The sequence below is a fragment of the Sparus aurata genome, chromosome 1, assembly GCF_900880675.1.
Source record: "Sparus aurata chromosome 1, fSpaAur1.1, whole genome shotgun sequence".
In the NCBI taxonomy this organism is placed as follows: domain Eukaryota; kingdom Metazoa; phylum Chordata; class Actinopteri; order Spariformes; family Sparidae; genus Sparus; species Sparus aurata.
Genome location: NC_044187.1, coordinates 1,971,457 through 1,991,828, shown reverse-complemented (window position 1 = coordinate 1,991,828; position 20,372 = coordinate 1,971,457). Strand labels below are relative to the sequence as shown.

At 44.0% G+C, this 20,372-nt stretch overlaps 1 protein-coding gene across 3 annotated transcripts; it reads left to right on the top strand.

Moving 5' to 3' along the window:
* Positions 1-674: 674 nt before the first annotated feature.
* LOC115578485 (ribosomal RNA processing protein 36 homolog) lies at positions 675-7,774 on the top strand. Of its 3 annotated transcripts, none has more exons than XM_030411477.1 (8): positions 675-825; positions 5,281-5,707; positions 5,898-6,033; positions 6,221-6,287; positions 6,385-6,489; positions 6,570-6,647; positions 6,734-6,851; positions 7,104-7,774. In XM_030411477.1, the coding sequence occupies exons 2-8, from the start codon at positions 5,305-5,307 to the stop codon at positions 7,238-7,240; spliced, it is 1,044 nt and encodes a 347-aa protein (XP_030267337.1). In that variant the 5' UTR covers positions 675-825; positions 5,281-5,304; the 3' UTR covers positions 7,241-7,774. The 3 variants fall into 3 exon arrangements, with proteins under 3 accessions (XP_030267337.1, XP_030267346.1, XP_030267330.1); XM_030411486.1 differs by lacking the exon at positions 675-825 and adding an exon at positions 3,922-3,969; XM_030411470.1 differs by lacking the exon at positions 675-825 and having other exon boundaries at positions 4,850-5,707.
* The last annotated feature ends 12,598 nt before the right edge of the window (positions 7,775-20,372 follow it).

Here is a 20,372-nt window from a genome sequence, read left to right as displayed (position 1 = left end):
AGTTTGACCCGAATATGAATTGATTAGAATTTGGTTGTTGAAGATTTTTTGGCCAAAACTTAACAATTGATGTGATGTTTAGGACAAAATTTTGCACAAATGTCTAACAGGATAAAACGATGAAGTTATAACATTATACTGGAATTTTGCATTTGGAAACTTGTGTCATTCTGGAACTCATCTCTGTTTTCTGTTGAGTTTGTTGTAAATAAATTAAAATCTCATGTAGTTTTGTGTTAAAACCGCTCAGTGAACTACGTAATTGTCTTGTTTAGAAGCTTTTTTTCTTGTTTCTGACCCAGTTGGCTCCATGTTGGTTCTGGTGCTGTGTTGATGAGACGTTTTGTTTCACTGAGCTTTAACACTAAACTACATGTGGTTTGACTTTAATGACAACAAACTGACCAACATCATGTGTGAGATCTGACCCAGTTCAGACCGGATCAGTACCTTATCATCTGTCTTTATCAATAAGGTCCATGAGGGGAACCGGAAGGGGCGGGGCTTCAGCTATCTATACCAAAAAAAAATGTTAACAAAATAACAAAATAAGAGCAGTGTAAAATAACAATTGTGTTACGCATTGCCTAACTGGACCCGGGACGGTGATAAGTCGTAGCAGACGCCTGTGTAAAACGTGTAAATTGATAAAACTTTCGAACATTTGCTCTTTTTCTTGTCAAAACCCATCGAACACTTTTGCGAAACCTTTATTTTGAAACCGGAAATGCCTTGTTAAGCTACCAGAGCTAGCTGCAGCCGACATGGACGCACGTGGATGATGGAGCTCCACAGAACAGGACTTAAGTAACAACTTGATACCAGGTATTAACACCTTTCGTGTCTCTGACCCGCTGCAGAGTGAGTCTGTACGGACACTCGTGTCCCCGCTGAGCCGAGGACATGTTAGCTAGCTCCTCAAAATGTCCGAGAGTTGTCAAGACTGTCGCTTCGAGGAGACGTCATGCCGAACTGAACTGAAAAATCTTCAGATTTAAAATGTTTCCGCCTCAAAGTAAAGGCATATTGTTAACACGAGTCGTAATGGAAGCTGTTATGTGTCATTACGATGTAATTGTTAATTCGGCATGTGAATGACGGACAAAGAAAGACTATATTTCACTTTTAACGCCGCTTTCTAAAGGTAAACAGCCTTAATGAAACTCTAAAACATGCTCACAAATAAACATCGTTACACCGAATTCAAGTATTATTAATAACCTTTAATATCTTTACTAAACGCTGCATTTGTGCATCAAGTAGTGAGCTAGGATTCAGAAAATGCTCTGTTGCTAAATCTACTTTTTTATAAGGAAGTCTGTTCTTCGCTGCTCGGCGCGTTATTTTTGCGTCACTTCCTGTGAGCCGACAACGTGTTTTCTTCTGGAGTTTGTGGAGGAAAAGCTGCTGCTGTGCGTCTGCAAACATGTCTAAAGTCCAAACACTGAGAGCTTTTGTGAAGCAGCGACTCTCTGCGGCCGCTGAAGAGATCTTTGAGCTGGTGGAGAGAACGATGGCGGAGTACGAGGAGGAAGTCCGCCGACAACACGGACTGATGGACGCTGCGTTCAGGCCCACAGTCCGGCTCCACAGAGCAGGTGGGTCAGCGTCACCTTTCTTTTGGTACTTCCGGTGACAGGCAGCGTGAATTTGCATATTAGCTAAATATTTTGTTTCACCCACACATTTATATTTAACATTTAGCATTTAGAATTAAATTTAACATTTAGATTTAATATTTAGTATTGAGATTCAAATCTTATAGTTATATTCAACATTTGACATTAAGATTTAGTTTTAACATTTAGCATTTATATTTCAATTTAACATTTAGATTTAACATTGACTATATATTTTTACAAGAGAAGTAAACTTTAGACTTTTAAAGATTACAAAGTTCACTAATATTGCTGTAAATCTGGTCAAAATAACATTTTAAATTTCACATGTTTTTTAAACATGGTTTGTTGCTAAATTGTTGCTTTATTGTAGCATGCTCAATTTTACAATTTATAAATCATAGGACGTGTTTCAGAGCATCTCTACTGCTCTCTCTCAAGAAAAGAATATCCATCATCATTTCTACTTTAATACACTTCACGTGTTGTTTGTCTGCTTAAACTGCTGAGAACCAGTTGATCTGTGTTGGCACATGCACAATGGATCAGTCTGTGGCAGAGGGATGTAGAGTTATACATACAATTTGTACATAAAGTAATATATGCAGGTTAGGGCTGCACGATTCTGGAAAAAATGTGAATCACGATTATTTTGCTTAGAATTGAGATCATGATTCTCTGGCACGATTTTTTTCACAAAATTGAACAAAACAAAAAAAAAACATTGTTGTGTGCAATGTTTTTTTTGTTTTGTTAGTTCTATCATTGGATAATAAATGATTTTTACAAAAGTAAAAAAAAATTAGTCTCCAAGATGAGAGGGCATCCTCTAATACCTCATGTTGTACAGTGTTTATTGGGGCCGTAGCTTTGGCTAGGTGATATGTGATAGCTGCTGTGATCGGCTTTCTAAAACGGGGCATAATATTCTTCCTTTTCCAAAAGCCGCCTCAGAGGTGACGTGACGTGAAGCCCGAAGTTGGGCTGCAAACAGTTGACAACAAATTTGTCTTCAAAATAAGAGCTTTACATTGCACCCCATTGGAGTTTCGAACTGGGTTCTTAGCGGGGGGGCTTTTAATTTGAAAGTAGCGACCGTTCCTAACTTGTCGCTACAACAACAAGCTAGCAGTCGAGGCGGAAATAAGTGTACCGTCCGAGGCAGCAAATCGGCGGACCAAAACAGACCCCCAATTTGCCGCCCTCTGTCTAAAACCGCGGACCTAGCCGTCAATAGGACGGGCAGATTGGCGGCTTGCTGCCTTGTCTATAAACAGCTTCTCACACTCCTTCCAAACACTCAACTGCAGGTGGGCTTCCGCCACTGAATCACGTGTTGTAAAGACGCTTTACCACAGGTTGAGGGAGGAGGCAGCGGCCGTGCTGCGTTTGGGGGCGCTTCAAAAAATCCGGGAGGAAATTAGGAGCATATGTTTGTGATTCGGCTCGAGATATAAAATGCTTCAGAATCGCTGTGTGTAGAAATGAGATCACGTGTATGTGTGAATCGAGATCGCGATTTTTTAACGATTTTTTGTGCAGCCCTAATGCAGGTTATGAATGAATGCACTATATAAATGTGGAGGGGTGAAATGCTGGATTGTGTGTTTGCACCTCCACAGATCATATCCATAAACATTGTGTAACGTCACGAACATCTTCAGCATTTTGAAAAATGTTACACTAAAGATTTTATGGAAACTTCCTCTAATTCACAAAAATGTTCCTACGCTCCTTTGAGGTGGAGCTGAGTCCATGTTTGCAGAATAATCTCTGACGTAGTGAACGTTCAGCTCACACGACTGATCAGCTGTTTCTGCTGTCTGTTTTATAATCACTGCATCACTGCGTCGTCTCCAGACTGTCAGCGACACAGATGATGTTAGCTGACATGCAAATGTTAAAAGGAAATGACAGTTTCTAACATGCAAGTGTGTAATTATTCTCCACAGTTGTCCAGCAGCGTTTGGTGAGAAAAGCAGTGGTTCCCCCTGAGCTGCAGGAGAGGAGTCCACGTCTGGAGACCGAGTCAGAACCACCAGAACTGCAACACGTTAGAGAAGAACAGCAGAGAGCGCCGGAGGACACTCCCGTCACCGTGAAGACTGTAGAGGAGGATGAAGACAGACTTCAGCCCTCACTGCTTCATCATAGCAGCCAAACTGAAGAGAACAGAGATGCAGACTCCTGAAAACAGAAGCTGATAGAGAGGACTGCAGAGGACCAGAACCAGCCAGGAACTTCACTCCAGACACAATGTCGCCCTCTGGACCAGAGAACAATGACAGCTGTGATGGACACCAGAGAACCTCAGTCATGTTTAAACTCACTGCAAAGCCACGAAGAACCTGTAAGTGATGTGGAAGGAAACACTGGAGACACGACGGAGACATTCACAGAGACACAGTGGACTGTTTGATCAGAATCCAACACTTGTTTTCTTCTACAGCTGCCGGCCTCGCTTCACTCAGTTTGACTCAACATTGTGGGGATGGTGTGCTGGTCTCTAAGCTAAAGAGAAGTACACCCTCTGCCTTATCGTACAGGTGCCGGTATTTTAACTTTGGTCTTACCAACAGACAGAATCACCGCTAACAAAGTGGCATTTAGTTTTCTACAACTTCTTCACAATAAAAGCCCCCCGTCATTTAAAAGCTTTTATTATGAAGCAGCAGGTTTCCTGCACAGACGTGAGCTGAGTAATGATTTGCAACACGTAATTGTTTGAGGATCAGACGGATGGTCGTTAAGGGTCGGCCGCAGTCGTGAGACGTCACTTCAGACCGTGTGGAGATGAGACGGACTCGACATCTGAGTTTGGTGGAAATCTGTTGAGTAGTTTTTGTGTAATCCTGCTGACAAACCAACAACAGAAGGACACAGATGAAACAGAACTTCGGAGGTCCGTTAGAAACGAGTGCAGGTTTCTGCAATAAGAGCTGAAGCCCCGCCCCTTCCTGTTCCCCTCATGGACTTTATTGAACAAACAGTTTTGTAGTGAGAGAGATGTAAATTACTGATCCAGTCTGAACTGGTCAAAGTCTCACACATGATGTTTGTCAGTTTGTTGTAGTTTTGTGTTAAAGCTCAGTGAACTACATCATCTCATCAACACGGCACCAGAACCAAAATGGAGCCAACTGGGTCAGAAAAGGTTCTGAACAAGATGAACATCACAATAAATCTGCTCAGTTTATGTTTTTTTATTTTACAGCCACTGTCCACTGACTCATTGCTCAACCAAACTCCATTTTAAAAACAGCTGTTTTAAGGCCGGCCCATATTCCTTCACAGTAAAATCTGTAGTTCAACTTTACAAAGACTCTTTTTAGATTTGCTTCCATCTACAGACACACTCGGCTCACATGACATCACTCAGTGACATCATTAACTCACCTGTGACGAGGTGTTTGACACAGACGGACTTGTATCGACTGGACGGCTCAGTGGACGACCTGAAGCCTCAGACCTCTCTGACTGCTGTTCACTCTTTAGGGAGGACAATAAAATCAGTAAAATCAAACCTTAGGGACTTTTTGTTGTTTGATGTAAAACAAATTCAACTCTTCTCTCTTCAACAGCTTCTAAACATGTCACCACGTGCTGTTTTCACAGCATGTCCACCAACATCGGCTCTAACACTTCCTTGTTGTTTTCACAGCTGATTCCCACAAACGCAGAGACGATGGAAGACGAGAAGCAGCGTCAGCAGCCGACGGCCTCCAGGAAGAAACACACGGTGGAGAGCAGCAGTGACGAAGACTCTGATGTGGAGGAGAACTTCATCCTGCTCACTGAGAGAAGAGGAAGAGGAGGAGGAGCTGAGGAGGAGGGAGAGCAGCACCATGAGGGGGAGGAAGAGGAGGAATTAAGTGGTGGTGATGATGATGATGATGAAGAAGAGTCTGATAGTGGTGAAGAAGAAGAGGTGGAGGAGGGATCAGATGCTGGTGAAGAAGAGTCTGATGGTGGTGAAGAGGAGAAAGATGGAGACAGTGAAGCCTCAGTTTCTGATGATGATGATGATGAAGACCCAGAGGAGGCTGGTGGCAGCAGTGAGATCCAGACGAGAGAAGACATGAAGACGGGTGAGTTGGTAGAATATTGTCAGTGAAGCTACATGAACAATCCTTGATCTTTCCCGTTACATCTCTGTGTAACTTCTCAGATTTCATGCTGCATCAGAACCACCGAGCACATTTTTAAATGAATGTATTTAAACAGTGATGATAATAAAAGTTGAGTAACAGCTGAGTTCTCTGTGTTCTCTCCTCTCAGAGCTCTCCAACATGTCCTTTGAGGACATTCTGAAGCTGCAGAACAAAGTTGGAACCAAAGTTTACAACGAGGTCGCTTACGGCGGCGACAAGAGCCAAAAGTCCTGCAAGAAGAAGAAACGACTGAACAAGAACAGGTGAGCTTCTGACGGGCAGGTGACTGCACGGGGAGGCTGTATGATGCATCAAATTCAGATAGTTCAGCTTCTGGTTTCTGATGGCAGAATGAGACAATAGCACGAGAACAGAGACGCAGTAGAGACCTAGAAGGACAAACGGCTGCTCTGCCTCGACGACTCACCGAGTGTGTGTTTGTGTTTTCAGGCCGATGGAGATTTCAGCCAAGAGACCGGCTCTGTTCCTCCGTCAGGTCGTCTCCGTCAGGAAGCCGGTGAGTAAAGAAAACCTGCCGGCGACAGCGAGTCTGTTCCTCTCTGCTGCTCCGAACACTCGAGCTGATTCTGTTTCTGTGTGTTGTCCTCGCTCAGATGTTCAGAGATCCTCGATTTGACGACCTGTCGGGAGAATACAAGCCGGAGATTTTTGAGAAGACGTTTAAATTCATCAATGACATCAAACACAGAGAGAAGGAGGTGAGAGGAGTTCAGATGGGACTGATCTGAGGCGCTGCTCTGCTGTAGAAGCTGGTTTTAATCACGCCGTTTGTCTGCAGGTCGTCCAGAAGCAGCTGCACAAGACGAAGAACAACCACAAGAGGACGGAGAAACTGCAGTTCCTGCTGAAGAGGATGGTGAGAGAGTGTTGATGAGACAAATGAATAAAGGTTGAATGATTGAATGTGGAGACGTTGCTGACGGACTGACTGTTCCTCTGCAGGAGAACCAGGAGCGAGCGAGGACGAGCCGAGAGCAGCAGAGAGAGAGAGAGCTGCACTTCAAGAGGCTGCAGAGGGAGCGAGCCAATCAGGGCGCACGGCCGTTCTTCCTCAAGAACTGTAAGAGCGAGTTCTGTCCTCACAAACGTGAAGGAAATATTTTGTCTTATTGAAATAGAAAACCTTTGAACTTTGAGTCCTCTGGTCCAAACAGACATTTTGCAGCTGATTGATAAATAAAACAAATGAGATTTACTTTCAGCTTTAATTTCCATGTTTTAAAACTATATTCTGACAGTTTGGAGACCAAACATTGAAACCTTCCGACGGTTGTTGTAATCTTTCTCTCTCCTCTCTGTTGTCGTCCTGCAGCCGAGAAGAAGAAGCTGCAGCTGGCTGAGAAATACGAGGAGCTGAAGAAGAGCGGCAAGCTGGAGAACTTCCTCAGCAAGAAGAGGAAGAGGAACGCCGGCAAGGACCGCAGGAAGCTGCCCAAACAGGCTGCGTGAGGTGTTCAGGGACTCCTAATGCTGAGAGCTGCTGTTGGACCTTCAGAACATCCAGCCTGTAATGAGCCGAGTAGGCCTGCAGGTGGAGCTGTTTGTCTGAGGTGATGAAGAGCCTCTATGTTTGTCTTTAACCAATCGTTGGTGAGTTCAGTGACCCTCGAACATCCCAACGTTCAGGAGCGTTCAAGGACTTATTTTCCTTTCCTGGATCTTTGAGCCTTGTCCGTCTTCATGTGTTCAGACAGGAAACCAAACACTGAAGCCTCCTGATGATCCGTGTCAGTGCTGCCGGTGTTTACCTGATGTATAAAGTACATCATCTATTACTTAAATACGTGTTATTTTGGATTCTGATGTAAGTTTTTTTGTTTGTTCTGCTGTGTAGTTTTGCAGCTTTTCCAACACATTCACAAAAAATGCATCAAATCGTGCGTCATCATCAGGACGGTGTAGAAATGTCTGCTGGCAGAGATTTGTTGACCAGTTTTTGGGAAAATCTAACAAATAAATGCTAAAATTCATCCGACGATCTCAGACCAGCTCCTCTCTGTTTGTACTTTAACACAGAAACGTGATTCAGGGTTTAAACAAGTTGCCACAGTTCAGACTTCTCTGGTCTAAATGCAGGTTTTTGTAGCGTGACTGATTCGAGCAGTCACAGTTCATCTTCTGGGACATTTTTTGCTGCATTACAGGTTGTTTTAATTGGTGTGAATTGCAGAATCTGTCTGAAAAATGTCTCTTAATCCTGATTTACATCACAAACACAACATTTCTGGGTCACATCAGCAGGAAGTCTGAGCCTTAAGGCCCCCACACACCGCCCAGACGTCCAACTGCCTTATCCGACCACTCTCCGACCACTCCGTTGCCTCTTGTCTGACCCGTTCGGCAGAAAAGTTGCATTGAATACACCGCTTCGACGTTCTGCCTACGCCACAGTAGCGTGTACGTTCTGCGCTTGCGCGAGATGCAATAAGCGGGTGGCGCTTGTGTTGTGAGTTGTAAACGAGAACCTTATGCACGCAACTCTTTACTTTTGATCAAAACGAAACTTAACTATTTCCGATAAAAAACAGCTGCATACTAAACATGCAGCGAGGCATTACCAAACTTACACAAATTAATTCGTCCTGAACGGACGTAACAACTAGTCTGGTGCCACTACTGCAAAACATGAAAACGGGGAATGATGGAACGGAGTGCATAGAAAAACAAAGCGCACACAGTAGTCCGTCCCTCCCACACACCGCGCTGATTCGCCAGCACACCGCCAATCAGAACGGCCATTCAGCTGGCACACAACCAATCAGAGGATCCAATGGCTCAGACATCCGACGGCCCTCCTCCTCAGACTTCGCATGCTCAGTCGGATCCGACAACGTCCGCGCGGCTCCGAAAGCTTCCGACGCAGCTGCACACACCAAACATATGTGTTCCCGACCTCGTCCGAGCCTCTCCAAACGCTTCAGACGTCCAACGGTTGGGCCGGTGTGTTCCTACCTTTAAAATGACGAGAGAACCACCATCAATGTGAATACTTGTGTTTTATATATTGTATTAATTGGTGTTGTGGACAAAACAAAACATTTGAGGATGAAACAATCTGTTTTTTTTTCTCCCTCGTTGTATTGTTGGATGTTTGTTTAAATAAAATCCAGTGATCTGATTATTATAAACAAATAAGAATCAATTAATTACAGACAATACATTATATATACTGATTTCTGACATAGTTAATGTAAAATATCTGGTAAGTTTGAGAATTCTGGGAGCCATCATTACCTATAATGCACAGCAAATAAGTTGTACTAAACTAAGACGTGTGATGAGCTGTTGGATCAGAACTGCAGTGTGGTTCTGTGGGCAGCAGGGGTCGCTGCACTGCATCCACCAGCCTCTGGGTTCATTGGCACAATGTTAATATAATGAATATATAGTTCACAAAAAAATGAAGCAGCCAGTAAAAATATTTGAATCCACCCAGAAACCTGAAAACAGAGCGTTTAATAGGAAATGTGGAGACAAACCATGTTTTTAACAGACACGTTATTAATAATCCCGAAGACTTAGACATTTAAATGCAACACTGATGAAGCTGATAGAAACACTTTAAACTGGACCTGTTTTATACCGAGTGCTCAGTTCTGATTGGCTGCAAGGTGACAGTTACCTTTTGAATCACCTCTGAGCTTCATCGTCCAGGTTAACCAAGTGTCAGTTTGTTGTAGTTAAAACAAACGTGTGATTCATCACAGCAGACGAGCTGTTTGGAGACATCGAATGTTTCTTTGGTTATTTGGAGGAATCCACATGAAACACTCTCCTCACATGTGCAGAACCTGCCTTAGAAACATCACGTTTTAAATTCTGTTCAGTACCACAGTGATCCAGTAAGAGTTATCTGCACATCCACAGCTTCACTGCTAACAGCTAATTCTGCTAACTTTTAATGGACTTTCGGAGCATTTATCTTGTTATTTTCTGTGGTTGTTTCTCTGTTTTAAATCAATTCTCCAGCTGCTTCAGTTGTTTAGCAGAATGCTGCATCTCTGTTTTACTGTGAAGCTCCAGAACTGTTCTGTGGACTGAAGAATCACTCAGAACCAGTTGATATTAACCTGCAACAGGTGTCATGTGTCTCTGTGTGTCTCCATCCTCTCGAGGCCCCTCGAGTCTCTAAAAGTCAATTAGCAGAGGATAACGAGAACACAGAGCCTCAGTCCTGTTTTCTCTGCTGTCTGACAGGCTGCATTCATCCTCACAACCCCCTCCGTCACACAATGGAGGACAAGGTGGGGGCCACACATGGGGGGGCAATAATACAGAGGGGGCAATAACACGGGTCCTTATATTCATGAGCTAATACAACCCATTCAACCCCCAACCATTCATCACCCTCCAACTCCTCCTTTGTGTTGCTGCTGTGATAAAAGTTATACAAGTGTGTGTGTGTGTGTGTGTGTGTGTGTGTGTGTGTGTGGGTGGGTGTGGGTGTCGATCTTATTGGACACTTTTTGTCCCACATGTTTAAAGTTTTGATCCATTTTCTTATTTTTTATCTTCAAGTGTTGCTCTCATTTAAAAGAAACCTCAAACTTTCCAACAATCCTGGAAAGTTTGAAGGTTTAATATTTAGATCTCACACGTGACACTTTGCCAGTTTGTGTCCATAAAGATATTGACAGTATTATTGATCATTACATGCTGCTGCTAACTGATGACAGAACGATAAACTATCAGCGTACAAGAACGTACGGTCCTCGATTCAGAGCTTTGTACTTTTGTAAAGTTAATGTCAAAATAAAACACTAGTTTTGACCTGGTTTGATTGAAACAAGAACAATGTGTGAACGAGTGCCAACTCATGTTACGAAGTGAAGTAAAGTGAAAATCCACAGTGATAACTTCTCTTTATTTAAGGTATACGTGGACTCCAGGAGATGTTCAGACTCTGGTAAAAGTAAAACTTCAGATATGGATACAATTTCTTTACTCCTGTAAAAGTAGAAGTACTGATACAGCTTCTTTACTCCTGTAAAAGTACTGATACAGCTTCTTTACCCCTGTAAAAGTAAAAGTACTGATACAGCTTCTTTACTCCCATAAAAGTAAAAGTACTGATACAGCTTCTTTACTCCTGTAAAAGTATAAGTACTGATACAGCTTCTTTACTCCCGTAAAGTAAAAGTACTGATACAGCTTCTTTACTCACGTAAAGTAAAAGTACTGATTCAGCTTCTTTACTACCATAAAAGTAAAAGTACTGATACAGCTTCTTTACTCCTGTAAAAGTATAAGTACTGATACAGCTTCTTTACTCCCGTAAAGTAAAAGTACTGATACAGCTTCTTTACTCACGTAAAGTAAAAGTACTGATACAGCTTCTTTACTCCTGTAAAAGTACCGATACAGCTTCTTTACTCCCGTAAAAGTACTGATACAGCTTCTTTACTCCTGTAAAAGTAAAAGTACTGATACAGCTTCTTTACTCCTGTAAAAGTACTGATACAGCTTCTTTACTCCTGTAAAAGTTCTGATACAGCTTCTGTACTCCCGTAAAAGTACTGATACAGCTTCTTTACTCCTGTAAAAGTACTGATACAGCTTCTTTACTCCTGTAAAAGTACTGATACAGCTTCTTTACTCCTGTAAAAGTACCGATACAGCTTCTTTACTCCTGTAAAAGTACCGATACAGCTTCTTTACTCCCGTAAAAGTACTGATACAGCTTCTTTACTCCTGTAAAAGTAGAAGTGCTGATGCAGCTTCTTTACTCCTGTAAAAGTACTGATACAGCTTCTGTACTCCCGTAAAAGTACTGATACAGCTTCTTTACTCCTGTAAAAGTAAAAGTACTGATACAGCTTCTTCATTACAGTAAAGTAATAGATTACAGGCTCTGACATGTACTAAAATCCACAGTGATAACTTCTCTTTATTTAAGGTATACGTGGACTCCAGGAGATGTTCAGACTCTGGTAAAAGTAAAACTTCAGATATGGATACAATTTCTTTACTCCTGTAAAAGTAGAAGTACTGATACAGCTTCTTTACTCCTGTAAAAGTACTGATACAGCTTCTTTACTCCTGTAAAAGTAAAAGTACTGATACAGCTTCTTTACTCCCATAAAAGTAAAAGTACTGATACAGCTTCTTTACTCCTGTAAAAGTATAAGTACTGATACAGCTTCTTTACTCCCGTAAAGTAAAAGTACTGATACAGCTTCTTAACTCCCGTAAAGTAAAAGTACTGATACAGCTTCTTTACTCACGTAAAGTAAAAGTACTGATACAGCTTCTTTACTCCTGTAAAAGTATAAGTACTGATACAGCTTCTTTACTCCCGTAAAGTAAAAGTACTGATACAGCTTCTTTACTCACGTAAAGTAAAAGTACTGATACAGCTTCTTTACTCCTGTAAAAGTACCGATACAGCTTCTTTACTCCTGTAAAAGTAAAAGTACTGATACAGCTTCTTTACTCCTGTAAAAGTACTGATACAGCTTCTGTACTCCCGTAAAAGTACTGATACAGCTTCTTTACTCCTGTAAAAGTACCGATACAGCTTCTTTACTCCCGTAAAAGTACTGATACAGCTTCTTTACTCCTGTAAAAGTACCGATACAGCTTCTTTACTCCTGTAAAAGTACTGATACAGCTTCTTTACTCCTGTAAAAGTACTGATACAGCTTCTTTACTCCTGTAAAAGTACTGATACAGCTTCTTTACTCCTGTAAAAGTAGAAGTGCTGATACAGCTTCTTTACTCCCGTAAAAGTACTGATACAGCTTCTTTACTCCTGTAAAAGTAAAAGTACTGATACAGCTTCTTCATTACAGTAAAGTAATAGATTACAGGCTCTGACATGTACTCAGAGTATCAGAGTAACAAGTCTCCCTCTGGAGGACATTTTTGGTCAAAGTTAACGGAAGCTCCATCATATTAATAAATAAGACTATAATCAGTAGGATTTGTCCCGGCTGTTCCTGAATGCACCACAAAGACAGTTGATTGTTGAGTCTCATTCCCAGGACGTTAAATGTTGGGTTGGTAAAGCGTCCCGAGCAGCAACAAAGAGAGAAAATCAGAAACTCTCTGCAGATACGAGACACTAACACGCCTTTTCTCCACATTCCAGTCTCCCTCTCTATCTGTTTACGGCTTCTTGTGTCTTTTATATCTTTGTCTCGTCTCGCTGCGTCTGCTGTGCGCGATGTGAAAATAATCCATAATTCACCTAAATGAACAAACTAAAGTAACAAGGCTGTTCTGAAGCTGTGAGGAGGAGAAAGTTCAGATGTAGAGAGAAGAAGTATTTATACTTTGTTACTTTCCTCCTCTGATACTGTTGAAGCACTGCGTCATTTTTAAACATTCAGAATGGAGAAATCAATATTTCTGGTTATAATTTTACCCTGACAGACGACGTCTTGCGCTACGTGAGGTTCTTGAATGCTGCCTTCTTCCTCTCAGGTGAAACAGGACTTTCTCAAGATATTCTGGTGGGCGGAGCCTGAGATGAACGACATCATTGTTCTCGACTTGAAATGGCGGCGGACAGACGGTCGTCGCCCTCATCCACAGGTGAACACGCCCTCCGCAGCTCTCACTCTCCTTTCTCTACAGTTTTTAAGCGTAACGGACGGCTCGCCGGGATCGAACCCGACCCTCCGTCCGCTCTCTTTTCCGCTTCATGGCGGTTGTAACTGCCCCCTTTTGTTCCTCGCTGAGACCGTGAGCGTCATGAATAACCAATAAAAAGCCCATCACTCCTGAAGAAAAGCTGCCCGGAGAGGCAGTGCCGGCCTCCATACAGCTCTTGCCGTGGAAACCATCTGTTGGCTCGGCCCCCTGCTCGCCGTGTGAAAGGGATAATTGAGTGTAATAGAGAGTGGAGAAAAGATCTCTACTGCTGATTTGTATTCTTTAGAAAGAGCCAGGGGTTTCACACCACATCTGCCCCTCAGCTCCATTCAGCCACATTCACTGTCCCGTCAATTAGCACACTCAATTAAGCCCTCATAATCCTTTTACCGACACACAAGGGCTCCATCGAATGCCACGCCCACCATGGAGAAGTGGCAACAAATGAGACTTTAGTGACTGTTTTCTTTGGGAGGAGGGCGGAGAGACAATGTGAGTCCTTCAGCACTTCATAAGAGGAGTTGATGGTTGAAAAGCCGAGTGCCGCCGCAGCTGGCAGCGAGCCGCTGAAGGCGGCGGCTGCTGGCAGCGTGGTCGAGCTCTCCGCTCTATTTGTCGGCCATTGTTCTGCAGATTACGAGCTGCCTTTTCACTGGAGTGTAACAATTAATTAGCGGCGGGCTGAATAGAGAGCAGCCAGTCAGCCACATGCAGCTCTGTGTGAGAGGAGCTGTGAATGCCGACGGTGTCAGAGCCGTCGCCGCTGATGAAAAGCTGCCGGTTTAATCCGTGTTAGTGCCGCGTGAGCCGGGAGCGATATGAATATAACAGGTTTAATCTGAGACTCAGCACCGACCCGCTCTGACACATCGGACCAGACTCACTCAGGTCAACTTTAAAACTACAACATGCAAGATTCCTGTTTGAAATGTTGGAAAACGACTTGACCTTCATTCTCACATTATCACAAATGTTTACAAACCAAAGTTTCCTCGAGATGATGTTTCACTGGGTAACACATTAGCTCATCTGTGAACGTCATCAGCAGCAGTGAAGCCAGTGTGTGTGTTTGAATTTATAGCCTCTGGTTCTGGTTCTGGTTCTCTGTCTCCTCTCTGTAACGTTACGTTCATGAAGTAAAGTCCATTTCCCCTCCAGCTCCAGTCAGCAGTCAGCAGAACAGAACCTGGAGGTCAGGTCCAGATCACTGCTGCAGTCAGGCTGATCAACAGGAGTGAAGAGAACCTCTGAGTTCTGCTCCTGTCGGATCAGAACAGAACCTGATGAGACTCCAGGTGTTTACTCCTCTAGGAGGTCTGGATCAGCACCGGCTCTCTCTGACTATACTGTCTAAAACATCTTCTGGTTTCATGTTTAGAAAGGTTGAACTAAGTCCTGAACTGTTGTCAGTGGTTTGTAGACTCTCAACATGTCATCCTGTCGACTGTGTTGATTCATGTTGCTGTATAAATGATGAAACTGCGTCTGTAGGAACAGCTAATGAGTCTGTGGTCACGCTATTGATCCACAGATTGTAGGTTTTCTTTCCATCACGCGCTCAGAACCTGGCGTCCACGCTGGGCCTAGTTGTTCTGGTCTTTACTGATCGGGGACACAAAGCAGTTTGTAAAAGATTATTCTCCCACAGTGTAAATTATCCCCACAAAATATTTAGTTTCCTTGTGAAGTACTCGTTCCTTTTCTCTGCAGAACTTTAATAACTTGATTCTCCTCCGGACTTTTAGCTGTAACTGTAAAAGAGCAAAGTGCTCTGCATAAACTGAAGCACAGTCGAGGCACCATGTCCCTAAATCTTCTCTAATTGGGCTCCAGGGTCTCTCAGGAGCCCCCGAGGGAGTTCTGGAGGGTACTGGTTTGTTTTCATCTCTGTTAGGATGGATATGAGGCAAACGCAGTAAGAAGGATGTTCATCTGATAAAAGCAGAAGAGGAGACAAAGAAAGTTCTGGTGTTCTGGAAGAAGATCACAACATCTTCTAGTTCCCAGTGACAGTGTGTGTTAAACAACACTCGACAGACACACACACACACACACACTGAGCCCTGGGAAAAGACTTTAACACGTCGTATTAAAGCTCTGTAATTGTTTTTATGGATTGCTTCTTGTAGCTGTGATTGTTCTGGACTTAGTGAACGTCATCTTCTTATCTGAACGTTTGTTTCCAGGACTTCACTTGAACAGGAGTGTGTGGAGACCGGGTGTGTCCTGGTTCTGGCAGCGCTGAGTGTGAAACACATCCACAGAGTCGTGGGAAACCCCCCGTCTCCCTGCAGGCCTCATAAATCTGCTTCTTTATACGCATTTGGAGAGTCGAAGCTCCGAGTGAAACTCTGCAGCTGATGAGGTCCAGCAGACCGTCGACCTGCAGCTCAGACCAGTCAATGTGTGTCAACCTGCACAAAACTTCAGTACGTGAAGACTGTCGGAGATGAAAGTTCCCCCAAAGAAATATTCGGCTCTGTCTGGGTGCTGATTAGCTTAGCTTAGCACAAAGACTGGAAGCAGGGGGAAACTGCTAGCATAGCTCCACCACAGTGATGGAACTTCAGACTGGTTTTTCATTGCAAAGTGTTATTTTGATGCAATTCAGCAATTGTTCTGATTGGGATCTTTTAATGAAAGAGGAGGAGCGTGTTGTGCTTCACTCATCTTCAGGTGTGATTCTTACCTCACCAGCTAAATATGCAGGTGAGCGCCATTTTTAAAAACCAGAGCGAGAGCAGCCTCTCCTGACTGAAGTGGTCAGAGGAGCAGTCATACGTAAACCAGGAGCAACACTTACAGAGTCGACGTAGTTCCTGAGAGAGAGACGTACGTGGTGAATCCTCCGGGTCAGGATCATTTACAGAAGCCTCCTCAGACACGAGGATGATGTGTTGGACTCACTGTGTGAGCTGCTGCTGCACATTCACTCTGCTGGAGTTTCTGTCGTCCTGTCAGACGAACCTCAACACAATCTGCGACCCGTTATTAGATCCAGCCGGAGCTCCTTCACCTCGAGGCGATCTGACAGAGAGGATTCTGGGTGGTGAACCGCGGAGGTCGAGGAGAGAGCGCTGAGGTTTACCAGAGGAAAGTTTACTAACCAAAGAGTTTAAGAGCCCGGAGCCTCGCTGAGCTCACAGAGGACCAGATCCAGGTACTGTACGAGGTCTAACATTACACTGAGTGTGTGTGTGTGTGTGTGTGTGTGTGTGTGTGTGTGTCATGTTGTGTACAACAGAGGTTTCCACAGCAACCACTGACAGACGAGCTGAGGAGATGATGATGTCAGAGCTGAGGAGGAAATTGAAGTTTTTTAAAAGGTTTTTGCTGACAGGAGGTCAGAGGTCAGTCTGCTAAGTGACCTGAAGAAGAAGAAGAAGAAGGAGGAGGAGGAGGAGAAGAAGAAGTGCACTGTGGGTCAGGTAAAAGCTTCTCTCTACAGTTTTAACACCTCGTTAAACTCCGGCTCCATCAGAGCAAAGATTTAGAATATTGAATAAATATATAAGTCAGTCAGAGGACTCAGATACAGATGGTCCAGTTTACTGCTCTGCTGTCTGACTGTCACATCCTCATCACTTGCTGTTGTTCCCAGAGCCTCCTGGGTAAACTCCGGTCCCAGCAGGTCCCAGCAGGTCCAGACGGGTCAAAGCGAGTCGTCCTCCTGTCAGCTGATGTGACGTCCTCAGAGGATCGTTGACCTTTTCAAAATGCAGCTTTATTCTGCTGTGAAGACTCTGAATGTGAAGGTTTGAATAATCCAGCATCCTCCTGCACTGTGTGTGTGTCTGTGTGTGTGTAGAGGTGTCTGGATGTTGATGTGGTCCAGAGTGACAGGACAACACCTCACGTCTCTGTGAGTCTTCACAGTCCGATCATCAGCCCGTCAGGTCAGAGAGATTAGAAGAACAAGCCTTAAATGTTGATGTGAGTGTTTTAATTAGACGACAGGTTCCACAGTAAGTTTTTCTATCATGTTGATGTGAATGTGTGATTAATGACCAGATACACACGAGTCACTGTGAATATTAAACAGAAGAAGAAGAAGAATTTAAACGATAAAAAATAAAAACTGTGTTCTTGTTCTCAGAACCATGAGAGAAAAAGAAAACACCAAAAAAAAAAAAACAGAAGAAGAAGAAGAGACAAAGTGAGCTACCGAGAACCGAGCGAGAGTCTCATGGACCGGCCCAGTTAATACTTCTCCTCAGACAGTCAGGCCTGTATTCTGCTGGGTGCTCCTCGGTGCCGCTTGGTTCTGCTCGGTCCCGCTCGGTGCTGTGATGCCTCCTCACCCTCCGTCTTTACTGTGTTTGCTGTTGTCGTGGAAAAACCACCTAACTGCAGTATTGTGGTTTCACTTTTTCCCTCCTCAGAATAAAAGCTGACAGGATCACTGATGTGTGGACCGAGCAGCACCGACACTCACCCAGTCCTCTTAAAGCCCGGCTGTGAGACGGGCTTTAAGAGAGTAAAGGTCCGTCAGAGAAACGGGTTTAAAGTCTTTGTTCTGTTCTGAGTGTGCTGTGAACATCCTGTGAGAGAGAATCGCTCCGGGCTGATTCATGTTCGATGAATGAGAGCGGTTCTGTTGGGATCAGAGCCAGTCCTCCTCCTCCTCCTCTTTCACCACCACCAGCACCACCCAAAACCTCTGGCTCTCTTCCCGGGCCTGTCCCAGAACTCTCATAAATTTCTATCCTGCAGGAATCCCGCAGCCCCCCCGGCCATCTCCTCCACTTACAGACTTGTCTGCGGTGCCGGACAGGGATGCCCCGAATCACCGGTTCTGTTCTGTCGAGCAGCAAAAAAAAGAAACACGTGATCCAGACGTGCAGCTCCTCGGGACAAACTTCAGGATGTGGACATTACGTTCGTCATGTGAAATGAAAACCCAGGAAGAATGTTGGCGCTGAATGTTTCTACAGAACCACAGATATGTTGAAACTTATTAATGCTGCGGCTGACGAGTCAGCGCCAGATTTAGACCCAAAAACCACTTGGTTGAGGTGAAAATACCTGGTTCTGGAGCTGGAGATGTCCCGAGGTCTCCTGAAAGATATGAAATCTCTAAACAGCATTAGAACCCCTCGACTGTGGACGATGTGGACTCCTTTAAACTTAAAGCTGGTGTATGAATAAAGTGTGTCAATGTAAAAACAACTGGACCTTTGTTCTTCTTTGTGCTTCATGTCGTTGAGTTCTGTTCTCACAGTATCACAAATGTTTCCAACAATGTTCAAACCACAGAAATCCACAAGTGTCCTCGAGGTGACGCTGCGTTCCTATGACTTCAGGAGAGTCAGAGAGCGAGGAAGGAAGGGAGGAAGGAAGGAAGGAAGGAAGGAAGGAAGGAAGCCGAGATGAAACGTTACGAGAAGGAAACTTTTGAACCTCGTCTGAGATTTTAATCAGCAGCTGTTGTGTAACGGTGTTCAGGATTATTTCAAGGTGCATTCACCAAAAAATGTTTTTGAATTCATCCTCTTGACTAAACTCAGCACTCAGCAGAGGCTCTGGTTCTGGTTCTGGTTTCCCCTCCAGCTCCAGTCAGCAGAACAGAACCTGGAGGTCAGGTCCGGATCACTGCTGCAGTCAGGCTGATCAGCAGGAGTGAAGAGAATCTGAGTTCTGCTCCCGTCGGTTCAGAACAGAACCTGATGAGACTCCAGGTGTGTATTCCTCCAGGAGGTCTGGATCAGCACCGACTCTCTCTGTTTCAGATATTCTCTGGTTTCATGTTTAGAAAGGTTGAACTAAGTCCTGAACTGTTGTCAGTAGTTTGCAGACTCTCAACATTTCATCCTGTCGACTGTGTTGATTCATGTTGCTGTATAAATGATGAAACTGCGTCTGTAGGAACAGTTAATGAGTCTGTGGTCACGCTATCCATCCACAGATTGTAGGTTTTCTGTTTGTCATGTATCTCAGAACCCGGCGTCCATGCTGGGCCTGGTTGTTCTGGTCTTTACTGATCGGGGACACAAAGCAGTTTGTAAAAGATTATTCTCCCACAACCCCACAAAATACTCTGGTTCTTTGTGACTGAGGATTGTTTTAAACCCTGTGTGAGCGACGAGCTTTAAATGTAAAAGTTCTTGGTGTCATGTGTTTGACCCGCTGCCTGGCTGGACCGGGCCGGACAGGAAACAGCTGCGTGTATTCCTTGAGTTTTTAGGGTGTCGGCTAAAACGTTGTGTTGTTTCCAAACCTGCAGTTTCTGTGTCGCACCGTGTGCTTCGTCCAGCAGCCTAAAAACTTCTTCCTGCAGCTGAGATCGAACTCGGCCATTAGACTCAGATACAGAACCTGACCCGGTGCCGGATTAGGTGAGGTGTTCGGGTGTGCACAGCTGTGGCACTCGGTCCAGTTTCAGCCGAGCATCAGCCCTGGAACCGGGTCAGCATGCTTGATATTTACACCTCGACAGAATCTCTACAAATCAAAATGAGAGAATCACTCTCGTGTCTCAGGTCAACTTCAGGAACCAAAAACCTGCTGGTGTGAGAAATATTCTGACCCGTGTAGACTGTTCTAATAGAGTCGGTACACGACAACTTGACCCAAATAAAACATGAGCAGCCTTCATTCTCCTCCTGCAGCCGCCTGACATTTACACAACGGATGTCTTCCCCTCTGAGTTTTCTTTTCCTGGATGTGAACACAGTCGCTGTTAAGTGATTGTCTGTGACACACATTAGTAACTGTGTGTGTGTGTGTGTGTGTGTGTGTGTGTGTGTGTGTGTGTGCAGATTTCAGAGGCACATCTGGTGTTAATTAGCAGACGGTCCTGTTGGTTCTGCTCTGAGTCTCTGTGGAAAACAGGGAAAATTGTTTTTTTTTTCTGTTGCAAAGAAGTGAAATGTTTCTAACAGCTTCAGGAGTGACGAGTCAGAACTTTAAAGTTCTGTCCGTCAGTAGAAACGCTGGGTCGACTCTTTTCATGTGGATTCTTTATTAAACAAAGTAAATAATCCGT

Excerpts from the sequence above, each read along its gene's own strand:
- LOC115578485 (XM_030411470.1), top strand. The coding sequence starts at position 5,236 with ATGTCCACCAACATCGGCTCTAACACTTCCTTGTTGTTTTCACAGCTG. Across the intron at positions 6,490-6,569 it reads TCAAACACAGAGAGAAGGAG|GTCGTCCAGAAGCAGCTGCA; the intron begins GTGAGAGGAGTT and ends GTTTGTCTGCAG. Across the intron at positions 6,852-7,103 it reads GCCGTTCTTCCTCAAGAACT|CCGAGAAGAAGAAGCTGCAG; the intron begins GTAAGAGCGAGT and ends GTCGTCCTGCAG.